Raw genomic sequence first — 13133 nt, forward strand, 5'->3', positions numbered from 1 at the left:
ATTAGCTACTATACTAGTTCACCGAATCATATCAGACCGTTCCTCCGGCACCCCGATAGTGTGCGATTTGGCGCCTCGGGCTCCCAGTAATCCTACGTTCGTTATAAAACGTGCGAAAAATTATGGATACGATGGGCTACTATAATCGTTCACTAAATCGAATCAGGCCTGTACTCCGTCGCCACGGCAGGGTTTGATTGGGCGCCTCAGGTTTCCCGTTGAGCACTATGGCGCCTACGTTCTTGCTAAAGAATGTAATACACTACGATACATACAATATAATGAGGTACTATAATTGCTCACTAACTCAAATCATGTGCGTCACATTCGCCCCAAAAGTGTGCGATATGGCACCCGGGCTCTCCTTTTAGCATACATTCGTTTTAAACAGCACCATACAATAGGGACGACATTTTATTATTAAACCAAACCCTGTGGTAGTGTAGCTAGTGACTCCTCAGAGCGCACCGCAAAGCTCCTGACACCTCACTATTACGGAGGGTGACTAACGTACACTCAAGACTAGTATAATGCATGCTGGGCGTCTGGGCGTAGCGTGGGCAAACTCTATTAAGATCCAAGAAATATATCGCGGGATGGTACGTCAAAAATCATCAAACGTGGATCATGCATGCACATCTCTGTACATCTTATATTGACGCGGGCGTGATAGTTAAGTTGACTTAGCTCAATGTCTCACTGGCCCATTTAGTTGCCCCATTCTGGACTTGATGAGTCAACTTTTTTCCTCTACTTTCAGACCCTGAAACTCATTCTGCCCCTACAACATGACGTCAGCAGCAGTAGAGATGACCGCCCGCACGGACTACCCGATGACGTCACCGTCGTCCGAAAGCAACGGGACAACACATGTATACGACACGTACGACCTCTTCATCCACCCCCACTGGTACCAGTACGGCCTAATTTCCCCAGCCTGGCATTACTCCATGGGCATCTTCATCACCTTCGTCAGCATCTTCGGCTCGCTGGGCAACGTCTTGGTCATGTACATCTTTGGAACGTAAGTTTTTAAAAATGTTATTTCTACATCTTTGGGGGGTGAGTTAAGCTAAGTTTATTTTTACATCTTTTGGACCTGAGTTAAGCAAAGTTTACTTCTACATCTTTGGGGCGTGAGTTAAGTTCAGTTTATTTCTACATCTTCGAAACTTAAGTTAATGTAAAAGAAAAAAAAAGTATCCGTTCTTTCTACGTCCAAAAAAGTTAATTTTAAAATCAGAAATATTTTTTAATACAACAAGCGAACAAATCAACGACGACCACACGGTAAATTTTAGTTTGTTCTCTCACGATCGGGGAAAATAGGATTTAGACTTAGGTGAATATTAACTAGGAGTTTTGTCAAATGTAACGTAGTCGGCTCCCAGAAAAAAATACGCATACGGGAAACTGCCCAGCGGAAAAAAAAATGCCCAAACAGAAAAATGCGTACAAACCGGATGACATTTAAGGGGGGGGGGGGGGGGGGAGCGCAACTAAATCTAGCTAATTTTTATGATAAGATCTGCTTTTCCAATTTGTTTAAATTAAATTTGTATACGTCATTAGGCACCCGAAGACACCATCTAGGATGGGAAAACAAAAAACTGCTGCTTTTAAATTTAGTACAATATAGTCGTTGGCGAAGTAAATGACACCCTGGGTTACCGCAAGGTGTGGCACCCCTAGCAGTGACGCCACTGATAAATCAATGGATAATCAGCTAAAATCGGTTGTCCATACAACGGGAGACCTATAAGCCAAGGTCAAATTGAATCTACATTTATAAAAATACTTTTTGGAACATTATTTAATTATCTATTCAAAACATTAACATTTTGTCATCCAGACACATGTACATTCTTATATGGTGAGTTTCTCTGTTTTTCACAGCACGAAATCTTTGCGAACTCCATCGAACATGTTCGTCGTGAACCTCAGCATGAGCGACTTCATCTTCTCAGTCATTCAAGGCTTTCCTCTCATGACCATCTCCTGCTTCAGCAAACGGTGGATCTTCGGGAAAGTTGGTGAGAACGTGTCTTTGTGCTGGTCTATTGGTGCACGTTTGCTAGTGAGTTCATATATTTTGCTGGTCAATTGATGCACGTTTGCTAGTGAGTTCATATATTTTGCTGGTCAGTTGGTGCACGTTTGTTAGTGAATTCATATATTTTGGTGGTCATTTGGTGCACTTTTGTTAGTGAGTTCATATATTTCACTCAACAATTGGTGTTCAAACAATTGGTGAGTTCAAATATTTTGCTGTGTTAGTCAGCCGATGTATTTTAGCTAGTTCATATTTTCTTGGTGAGTTTATGGATTTTTACAAGCTATTACTTGGTTCACAACATTCGTTTGTGGGTTTGTGGCAAACCTCTTAACTCATTTTCGACCAATTTTTAATGCAGCGATTTCGTCCAAATTTTCCAGATGCATTCGCCTTCAACGACAATGCAGCAATATCTATTTAAAAAAAAAATAGCTGTCGTTCGTGAACTGTTAATCACGAGGGTGTGGGCGCTTTAACATCCGAGAACAGGATAGATAATCGTTTTTCTGATATCGCAAGCAACTGATCGTATTTTAAAGCAAATATTTTTAATCGTATCCAAAGTAGTGTCAACTTCATAAATTCTGAATTAATAATATTTTTTCATAAAATACGTTTTAATAACAAGCTTTTATGTAATAATGCTCTAAAAAGTAGAAAATAAATTATACACTACTATTTAAATAACTATAAAGAAAAGCGTGGGCCACTTTAGTATCGATTGGATACCTTTACTAATATTTAGGAAGAGACCCACGCTTTTCTTTATAGTTATTTAAATAGCAGTGTATAATTTATTTTCTACTTTTTAGTGCATTATTACATGAAAGCTTGTTATTAAAACATTTTTAATGAAATCTTTTTAGTACTTTACATGTTTTATTTACACTAGAGTTGCATGACTAAAAACCATTGCGCACCTATTGAACGTGATGACGCGTGTCTAATAGCGCGGAATAAATGGATGAGACATCCTACTAATTTGGACAACATTTTAACTACTTCATAAAAAATTATTTAGGCAACTAATTAAGTCAAATTTTTAATGTCATTTTGTATTGTCTTCATGTCTTGACCCACATACCAACTACAAAAACAGTATCTGTCAGCTAGAAGTGCCTGCAATTTCGCTCGGGTGTTTCGATCTAAACAGACAGACTGACGACAGACTGACGACAGACTGACGACAGAGGAAGTTAGTTAAATAAAAGATTGTAAAAAGATGAACATAAAACAAACATTAAAAAAAGAACTTTTATAAAACAGGCTTTTAAATGCACTGAAATAAGAAAATAAAACCAATTTGCTTTTTTAAATAAAAACTTTGGTCGCTCATGAGGTCTTTTACATATTCAAGCGACCAACACGTTTATTTGAAGAAAGCAAATTAGTTTTATTTCTCCTTTTCAGCACATTTTTAAAGATTGTTTATATTATAGGTTTTTTAAAAAAAATGTTTTATTACAATGTTCTACTTAGCTCACAATGTACGATTGTGAGTTTGTGGCAAATCTTGTGACTCCATTTTGACGACTTTTTATGCAGTTATTTTGTTCAAACTTTTCAGGCATATTTGTTTTAGATGACAATGCAAGAATATCTCGTTTGTAATATAATAAGACATAATAAGTCATTGAACGATAGTTAAAAGATTCCTAAATTCAATAATAAAAGGTAAGATTAAATACTACCGATTGCTAAACAGCTAACCGAAAACGTAAACAGTTTTTCGCTAAGCTTATGAGGGGAAGGTAGATTTTTACTAGAGATACTGGGCGGATGTTTACGCAAATATTTTCTGTTAAAGCCGATGAGTGCAGATTTCTTATGAATAAATAAAAAGTGAAAAATAAAACAAAAAAGCTCTATAATAACACGTTTAAAAAAATATACTGAAAATTAGAAAATAAACTAAAAATTTTTTGGTTTTTGAACTAGGGGGAGCGGCAAAGCAAGAAAAAGGCGTTATATATATATATATATATATATATATATATATATATATATATATATATATATATATATATATATATATATATATATATAATTAGTTGTATGTCATTGCTGCCCTACGGTGTAAAATACATTCAAACATTACTCTGTAGAAAACAAAAGAACAAAACACCATGTAGCCTGACAACACAAAACAGTTTATCATACTAAACAAACAAAAAAAAAGCGTCAGGAAATATACACACAATTAAAACAAAAACAATAAACACATCACAATCTGTTTTATAATCATTAAAATGGATTTACGAGGAGCGGCCACTCCCCCTGCTCCCCATTTGAGTACGCTACTTGTATCCCCCCACCCATCACCTTGTTGTACATTGCCATAAAAGTCTGAACCCCAGCCTGTGCGTTGTATGGTCTAGTCGGTGCTATCGTTAGCCTTATATCCATCACATCTCTGTTTCTCTCCACCAGCCTGTGAGTAGTATGGTCTAGTCGGTGGTATCTTTGGTCTTATATCCATCACATCTCTGTTTCTCTCCACCAGCCTGTGAGTTGTATGGTCTAGTCGGTGGTATCTTTGGTCTCATGTCTATCAACACCCTTGCCGTCATTGCTGTGGACCGTTACAACGTCATCGCCCGGCCAATAAAAGCGTCCCGTTCCCTGAGCTACAAGCGAGCGTTCTTCATGCTGCTCTTCGTCTGGTGCTGGTCAACTACCTGGACAATCCCTCCTCTGTTTGGCTGGGGTGCTTACATACCCGAGGTAAGTACAACTGGTCAACTACCTGGACTATCCCTCCTCTATTTGGCTGGGGTGCTTACATACCCGAGGTAAGTACAACTGGTCAACTACCTGGACCATCCCTCCTCTGTTTGGCTGGGGTGCTTACATACCCGAGGTAAGCACAAATGGTCAACTGCATTCGTACAGAGTCGCCTATATAAAATACCTCACCCTAAAAATCGAACCATACAACATAGTCCACTATACCACACAACACCACCTCACCCTAATAACACCATCATACAACACAACACCACCTAACCCTAAAACTACACCTCACCACACAACACCACCTCACCACTCCTCCTCCACCTAACCTGCCCGATGACTTCCACAGGGTTTCCAGACCTCCTGCGCGTTCGACTACCTGACAAAGAACGACTACTTCCGGTCATTTATCCTGTGCCTGTACATCTTCGGGTTCGCCTGCCCCGTCATGACCATCTTTTACTCGTATTTCCACATCTACAGAGCCGTGGCTAGACACGAAAAGGTACCTGAAGGGGAGTGTTGGTACGCGGTTGCAAATTTTGGGGGGAGGGTTTTCATAGTGGGGTGAGGAAGTCCAGCAAATGCCACCCAACATTAACAAGCAGCATAATTTCTTGATAATATCACGTGATTTACACATCTAAATAGGAAATGGGTCAGATGGCAAAAAAACTGAATGCAGAAATCCGCCAAGGTCAGAGCGCCCAGAAAGCGGAGCTGAAAACTGCTCGGATCGCCATGACCATTATCACTTCGTTCTTGCTCTCCTGGACGCCCTACGCCACCATCGTCCTCATCGCCCAGTTTGGACCCACCGAGCTGGTCACGCCCTACGTGTGTGAGCTGCCCATCGTGTTTGCCAAGGCCTCGGCCATGCACAACCCGCTGATCTACTCCCTGTCTCACCCCAAGTTTAGGGAGGTAAGTTTGTGTCACCCTAAGTTTAGAGAGGTAAGTTTGTGTCACCACATGATTAGGGAGGTAAGTTTGTGTCACCCCAAGTTTAGGAAGGTAAGTTCGTATCACCCAAAGGTTAGGGAGGTAAGTTTGAGTCAGCATAACTTTAGACAGTTACTTTTGTGTTACCCCAAGTTAAGGGAGGTACGTTTTCACCCCAAATTTAACTAGATAAGATTGTGTATCCCCAAATTCAGAGATGTAAAATTCGACAGCTTAGTGATGGTGGTGGTGGTAGGAGGGGTGTGTGTGTGTGGTGGGGGGGGGGGGGGTCGACTTTCATGATGATGTGTGTCAACAGTGATGAGAGAAGGAGGTTTGAGCAAAGTTTAGTTATATTTTGGCATTAGAAATATTTTACACTGGCTTTTTAAAAATAAACCGGTAGTGAACTCCCCTAACCTTTCTCGAATATTCTTATATAACACTACAACTCGGGTAATAGACATGATTACAAGCTTTTATTACAAGCTTTTATTTAACTCACTTCTTCTGTCGCCAGTCGTCAGTCGTCAGTCTGTCGTAAGTCGTCAGTCTGTCTAGATCGAAACGCCGGAGTGAAAATTCGGACACTGCTACTTGACCGATACGGTTCACACTGGGCACGTGGGTCAAGACATGAAGACAATGCAATCTGAAATCAAATCTGACTTAATTGGATGCCTAATTAATTTTTTATGAATTAATTAAAATTTGGACCAAATTAGTAGGCATTTCTATCGAACTAATCCGCTCTATTAGACACTAAAAAGTAGAAAATAAATTAACACTACTATTTAAATAACTATAAAGAATAGCGTGGGTCTCTTCCTAAACATTAGTAAAGGTATCCAATAGATACTAAAGTGACCCACGCTTTTCTTTATAGTTATTTAAATAGTAGTCTAAAATTTATTTTCTACTTTTTAGTGTATTAGTACATAAAAGCTTGTTATTAAAACGTTTATTATGAAATTTTTTTTTTTACAATAGACATGATTTTTTACAGTCTGTCTGTCTAGATCGAAACGCCCGAGCGAAATTTCGGACACTTCTAACCGACAGATTTGTTTCAACGTTGGCACTAGGTCAAGACATGAAGACAATGCAACATGAGATTTAATTTGACTGAGTTGGTTGCCTGATTAATTTTTTTATGAATTATTAAATTTTTGTCCAAATTAGTAGGCTGTCTCATCAAACTAATCCGCTCTATTAGACACGAGTCATCACGTTCGATAGGTGCGCAATGGTTTTTAGTCATGCAACTCTAGTGTAAATAAAACATGTAAAGTAGCCTACTAAAAATTGTTTTCATAGAAAACGTTTTAATAACAAGCTTTTATGTAATAGTGCACTAAAAAGTAGAAAATAAATAATACACTACTATTTAAATAACTATAAAGAAAAGCGTGGGTCTCTTCCTAAATATTAGTAAAGCTATCCAATAGATACGTCGAGATTTTTGAAAATCTCGATTTCGATTTTTTGCACGATTACAATACTTCCTCTATACTTCGTATACGAGGAAGTAAAAATATGAATTTGTTAAAAAATATTATTTGACGATTTATACTATTTTTGTCAAAATCAATTTAATTAGTAAAGAGATAAGCAATAATATTTCCTCATTTATTTGGTTAAGGACAATTGGTTGTTTTTGGTGATATTTCCCCCTCTCCACCCCCATCCCAATATTTAAAAAAAAAGAATACCCCCCCCCCCCCCAAAAAAAATAAATAAAAAATAAATATATGACATCACACTTAAGCTGATCTCACCACAATTTAGTTTACGAAAGCAAGCTAGAATGATTATTAAAAATTACCAATTGGTTATGTTACTTCTGTAAGGAAATAGATTTTTTTTCTTCTGAAAATATAATCAAATCTATTTCAGTATCGGATTCATTGATTAATTTTCCCCATGGATACTTAGTTTGTGTAGGCACGGTTCCCATGGATACTACCATTATTGTTGACAAAACTGAAACGGTTTCCGTAGATTCTTTGTTGTAGACACCAAACAAACGGTTTTCATGGATACTACAATTATTGTAGATACTACTTAAGCGGTTTCCATGGGTTATTTCTTGTAGGCACTAAACAAACGGTTTCCATGGATACTCTGCTGCTGCGGTTTCTCGGAAAAAGAAAAAGAGACTGTGTCGGCGGCGGCGATCGAAACCAAGTCGAAGATGAACCGGATGGACAGCGTCAACAGCGCGGCAGTCGGCGGCACCCAGAGCCAGATGAGCGAGGTCAGTATGACGTCAGCACCACCAGTTCCGTTAGTTGCTTCTTTTTAAAACAATTCTTATAATTATGATGTTGGCTTTTTAAATATATATTTTAAAGAAACATTGAAATTTGTTACTCTTTCAGATAGTGAAGAAAAACCCCTGTAAAATTTACGATATTTGTATTGCGATTAAAAGTCTATCAGCACCATTATAAAAAAAAAAAAAACTTTTACTGTTAAATCCTCTTAGGGCTTACCTCGTTGGAAAAGATAAAGAGGGATGGGATTCGCGATGTAAAATATTTAACGTCCAATACTATATTATCATTAGCTTTAATCTTACGGGCATATTTCAGAAAACAAATGCATATAAAACTTTTTAATAACAAGCTTTTATGTAATAATGCACTGAAAAGGATAAAATATTTGCTTTTCTTTAAATATATAATATTACACAGCTATGTAAATAACTATAAAGAAAAGTATGGTCACTATATTATCTATTGGATACTTTTATAATATCCAGAGAGAGACCCACACGTTTGTGTATAGTTATTTAAAGAGTAGTGTATTATTATATATATTTGAAAAAAATATTTTTTTTCTCCTTTTTTATTGCACCATTACATAAAAGCTTTTTATTATAACGTTTTATATGCAATTTGTTTTAGTACTTCAACATTTTTAATACAAAATAGTATCATGAATAAAAATTATTGGACACCAAATGCACGTATAATAATGAGGAAAAGTAGTAAGTCACCCTACTAATATTTACAAATTTTAATAAATTCATACACATTAATTAGTCATCCGATGGAGGCCATCGAGTTGACGAGAGTCATTCCATCTCATTGTTGACATGGACAAAATTCGTTTAAAAATATTTTTATTTTGACTTCATGGTGGCTGTAAAAATAATTATAAAAATAAAAATCTTCAGTCTAAAAATAATTCAGAAACTTAATATTTTTTTTAGAATCAATTTTATACAACTTGAAAATCCAGGGAACTCGAAATTTTTTATTTATTTTAAAGCTATATTTCTTTTATTTTCATCAAGCCTAAGTTAGAACACGATGATTTACTTCCGTGAAACAAACATTGATTGCCTGTACAAGAACTCCGTGATCGATAGTTATTTGTTTACAAAACTTTGCAGATAAAGTTTTTAAATAACATTATGGTATTTTAAACAACATGATCTAGTTCTGTTATTTTCGCTTACATTTTTTATACTAAAATTACTGCTAGCCTATCGAATAGCAGGATGTCATTGTTTATGTCGCCATTACCACGTGAAAACCAAACTGCTTTTGCCCTTTTTGTAAATTATGTTTAATTACAACCCCCCCCCACTAAAATGTCAAATACATACACTCTTTTTTACAGTCCGAAAAAACGAAGCAGTCAGGATTTTATAATTGTATTAATTTTAATTACACCGTGCATGATTTTAAAAACATTTAATGAGCCCCTCCAATACCTTTGAGACTATTCTCGCTTTGGTCCATTAAGTCAAGATTGTATTGTCATCGGATCATGACCCCCAAGTGCAAAGTTTGAAACGAATTGGTCAGTTAGAAATGCTTGAAATTATTTCACTCGCCCGTTTCTATCTATGGCGACAAAAACACAACAATTTAAATAAAACATTGAAATAATAAATAAGGGTATTTTGTACTAGAAATAACTTTTATTAATGCTTCATTAAGCAAAGTGCCAGTTATATCTTATACATTTTTTGGCGGAAATATTTTTATTTTATTTTAAAATTACAAAACAAATTATTTAAAATTGATTTACATAATTTTTAAAAATAAACAATCAATGCACATGATAAAAAAAACTACCAAGTAAAATAAATGTTGAATAAAAGTTAATAATTTAATAATTTTTGTTTTCAAACTAACAAACTAATGAACACTCAAAAAACAAAAATAACCTCAGATCAGCAACTTGGACAGTGACGTGGCTGACGAGCCGGAGCCAGCCGCCAGAGCCGGCATGAAGATGAAGAACATCGCAGCCAGGAGTAGCGCCCAGGCTCAGCAGGACAACTCGGCTCTAGTCAAGGACATCATGCAGGCGTTAGCTGGCGCCATGGCTGCTGCCCAGAACGGCGGTCCGCAGGTTGGTTCACCGTTGTCTGTTACGTACGTGGTGCCACGGGAGTTGTTTAGAGAGTGAAGATGTTCAAAAGTGAAACAATGAAAGCAAATCCCGAAATAAAAGCTGGCTGGTCGAAGTTAACGAGCCACATGTCGCATATCATGTTGACATGTAATACTTAATTGTGTTAAGGAAATCTCCAATATTACAGTTAAGAACGAAGGGGAAGAAGCTATTACTATCATCTTTAAATAGTTTATGCGCAGTTTCTCTGTTTCCAACAGATACCGACGTATCCCGCCCCCCAGATGATGGCAGGACAAGACCCACAACAGATGCAACAGATGATCTACGCCATCTCACAAGGGATAATGAACAACGTTAACGGTCAGGTAGCTCGCTCAAGACGTTACTGCCCTCACTAGTTCCTTACCCCTACGAGGATAATACACAGCAATAGCAGAACACTCTGGTGCTCCAGCCCACCCTATGCGAATAGATATTTCTGTATCAGTCATAGATCAGATCACCGCGTAATACACAGATATAGCAGCAATGAATTCATTTATCTTTTGAATAATTCATAGATCCATTTTTTTAAAAACTTTTTTTTCTTCAAAAAGTTTGAATTCTCGACAGGCGCATCATCTTATTTTCCCGTCTGTGTTTATGACAAATGAGGTAGATGAAGTAGAGTTCATCTGTTTCAATTATCGCAGCATACAAGGGGATGATATTGTCAGCACTATGCTGGAGTCAGGGACGTTCTACTGATTTGAACCCGGATTCAAACTCGACACTTGTGAGTTAGCAGTATATCTCTCTACCGCTAGAATGTAAAATAGGAATGTAAAAATAAACATTATAGGCCTATTAAATAGGTGAATTGGGATGCAAAAAAAAAAATAAAATAAACAACAACATTAACACATATTTAATTTTGTTGATAAGCTAATTTAAACTTATAACTAGTCGGCCTATTACCACAGGCAAAAGGTCTATTTACTACTAGCCGTCGGTACCCGTTACACGTGAATTATAGGCTTATATATTTTTATGTTATACTTGTTTGAGATAAATGTTTTATAAAAAAAGTTATTGGTCAAAACGCTATGTTTAACGATATTAGTGACAAAGCAAAGAAATAACTAAATAGCTAAAAATTCAACACATTTAAAAATAACATAGACTACAAATAGCTATCAGAAAAATAAAAACAAAATTATATACATTATTAGTCAACACAACACCATATTAAATGCACACGTTAATTAAGAGACTTAAAATTAAGAGACTTAAATGATTTTGTAAAAAACCCGGCTGTTCAATGGTAGTTATATTGCTTTAGTCTTTTAAAAACAACTATTTCGGCTGAGCATGGGTCTGACTACACTATCGCTTCATATGCTGAGGAGACAGAAACAAGTGAACTCTACTTCACCTGCCTCATGTCCCGCCAAGTCCCGATAGGCAACTTTATTATTCACATCTAAAGAACAAAAAATAAAAAAAATTATTTAAGGTGACTTAGTATGTCTCGAACCCGTACCATCCGCATGGTAACCATTACACTATCATCCCAGCTATTTAGGCACCTTAGCATAGAAGCTGAAAAAATTGTGTATTTAGGAAACTTAAGTTACGCGAATAGGCCCTATTATTTCAAATGATACTTTATCCCAAATTAGCAAATTCCATAGATAAGCAAACAAAGATTTATAAAAAATAATCAAGGCTTGAAATAGTTTAGTATAGAAACTCATTATTGGCGTACGTCTTAATTAGTAGATCTAAATCAAATTTGAATGAAATAGTTCGCTGAACATGCTGACGACGTTGCCCAAAAATATTGCGGACAGAGAAAGAGAGAGAGGGAGAGAGAGAGAGAAGTGCGCATAATATAGATTTTTATATATTTGGATAAGTAGCTAGAATTCTATTAAAATGTAATTAAAACTTATTGTGAAATTGCGTATCCTGTTACGGAATGGATGGCTTATGTGCATTATTTCGGCTGGTGAAAAAATAAATCGGCTATATATATATATATATATATATATATATATATATATATCTATATATATCTATATATATCTATATATATATATATATATATATATATATATATATATATATATATATATATATATATATATATATATATATATATATATATATATATATATATATATATATATATATATATTCCGGGGCTCGGGGCGAACTATCAATTTTGCGCCCCCTCCTTATATTTAGTTACTCAAGTTGGCAAAAAAAACGCACCCCCATCCTATTGGAAAGGTTTTTCGCGCATTTTACTAATCCCTTTCCAATAACAGTTTTCATTTAGTGTCTCATAATCGATTTAGAAAACAGATACATAAGTCTGTTAAGCCAAGTAGCAGTATATTTCTAAATTTATACTCTTTATAATTAAGTGATGCAGCACAGAATAAGCGTTTTAATTTTGTTTCTACCCCGTTTGGCGCCTCCTTAGGATTGGCGCCCGGGGCGGCCTCCCAACCCACTCTCCCCATAGCTTGGCCTCTGCATAGAATAACGCTAACATGCTCTACATCAATTCTCAGATTCACCGACCGATGGGAGTTGCCGGACCTGCAGCGTCCCCTACGTCACCCGCTAACGTCATCACCACCCAAGCTGACGTCTCCGGCTGCCACACAAACACGGCCTTCCAAGCCGACTAGAATAAACTCATACAAAAGAAAAAAAACACCTTAAAAATATAATCAACACATACCTTTTAAGTCTGCAGAGAATCCAAACTTTAAACTATTTTGGTCTACAATGAAAACTATTATTAAAATCCTGGCCACAGTAATGTGAAGTTGGAACCAATTAGGGCTGGTAAGTAGGTCACCAACCAGTTCTACTGCTCAATAAAACCTGCATGAGCCATAGAACTGGTTGGTGACCTACTTACCAGCCCTATTGTACATGAAATTATTGGATTCAATCATGAAAAAAAATTGAATATGTTTTATTATTAGTTTTCTTGTAAATTTGATCTTGCGTTAGTGTTATTGTTATT

At 36.3% G+C, this 13133-nt stretch overlaps 1 protein-coding gene across 1 annotated transcript; it reads left to right on the top strand.

Annotated features, from left to right (window-relative positions):
* Positions 1-788: 788 nt before the first annotated feature.
* Positions 789-12907, top strand: LOC131949303 (rhodopsin-like). Its single transcript, XM_059311122.1, has 9 exons — positions 789-1024; positions 1897-2033; positions 4560-4780; positions 5139-5294; positions 5441-5713; positions 7827-7988; positions 9920-10102; positions 10366-10473; positions 12670-12907. The coding sequence occupies exons 1-9, from the start codon at positions 789-791 to the stop codon at positions 12787-12789; spliced, it is 1596 nt and encodes a 531-aa protein (XP_059167105.1). The 3' UTR covers positions 12790-12907.
* The last annotated feature ends 226 nt before the right edge of the window (positions 12908-13133 follow it).

Source organism: Physella acuta, unplaced genomic scaffold (genome assembly GCF_028476545.2).
Source record: "Physella acuta isolate Inbredline_101_S28 unplaced genomic scaffold, ASM2847654v3 ptg000688l, whole genome shotgun sequence".
Classification (NCBI taxonomy): Eukaryota; Metazoa; Mollusca; class Gastropoda; family Physidae; genus Physella; species Physella acuta.

Excerpts from the sequence above, each read along its gene's own strand:
- LOC131949303 (XM_059311122.1), top strand. The coding sequence starts at position 789 with ATGACGTCAGCAGCAGTAGAGATGACCGCCCGCACGGACTACCCGATG. Across the intron at positions 5,295-5,440 it reads CCGTGGCTAGACACGAAAAG|GAAATGGGTCAGATGGCAAA; the intron begins GTACCTGAAGGG and ends ACATCTAAATAG. Across the intron at positions 5,714-7,826 it reads CTCACCCCAAGTTTAGGGAG|GCACTAAACAAACGGTTTCC; the intron begins GTAAGTTTGTGT and ends TATTTCTTGTAG.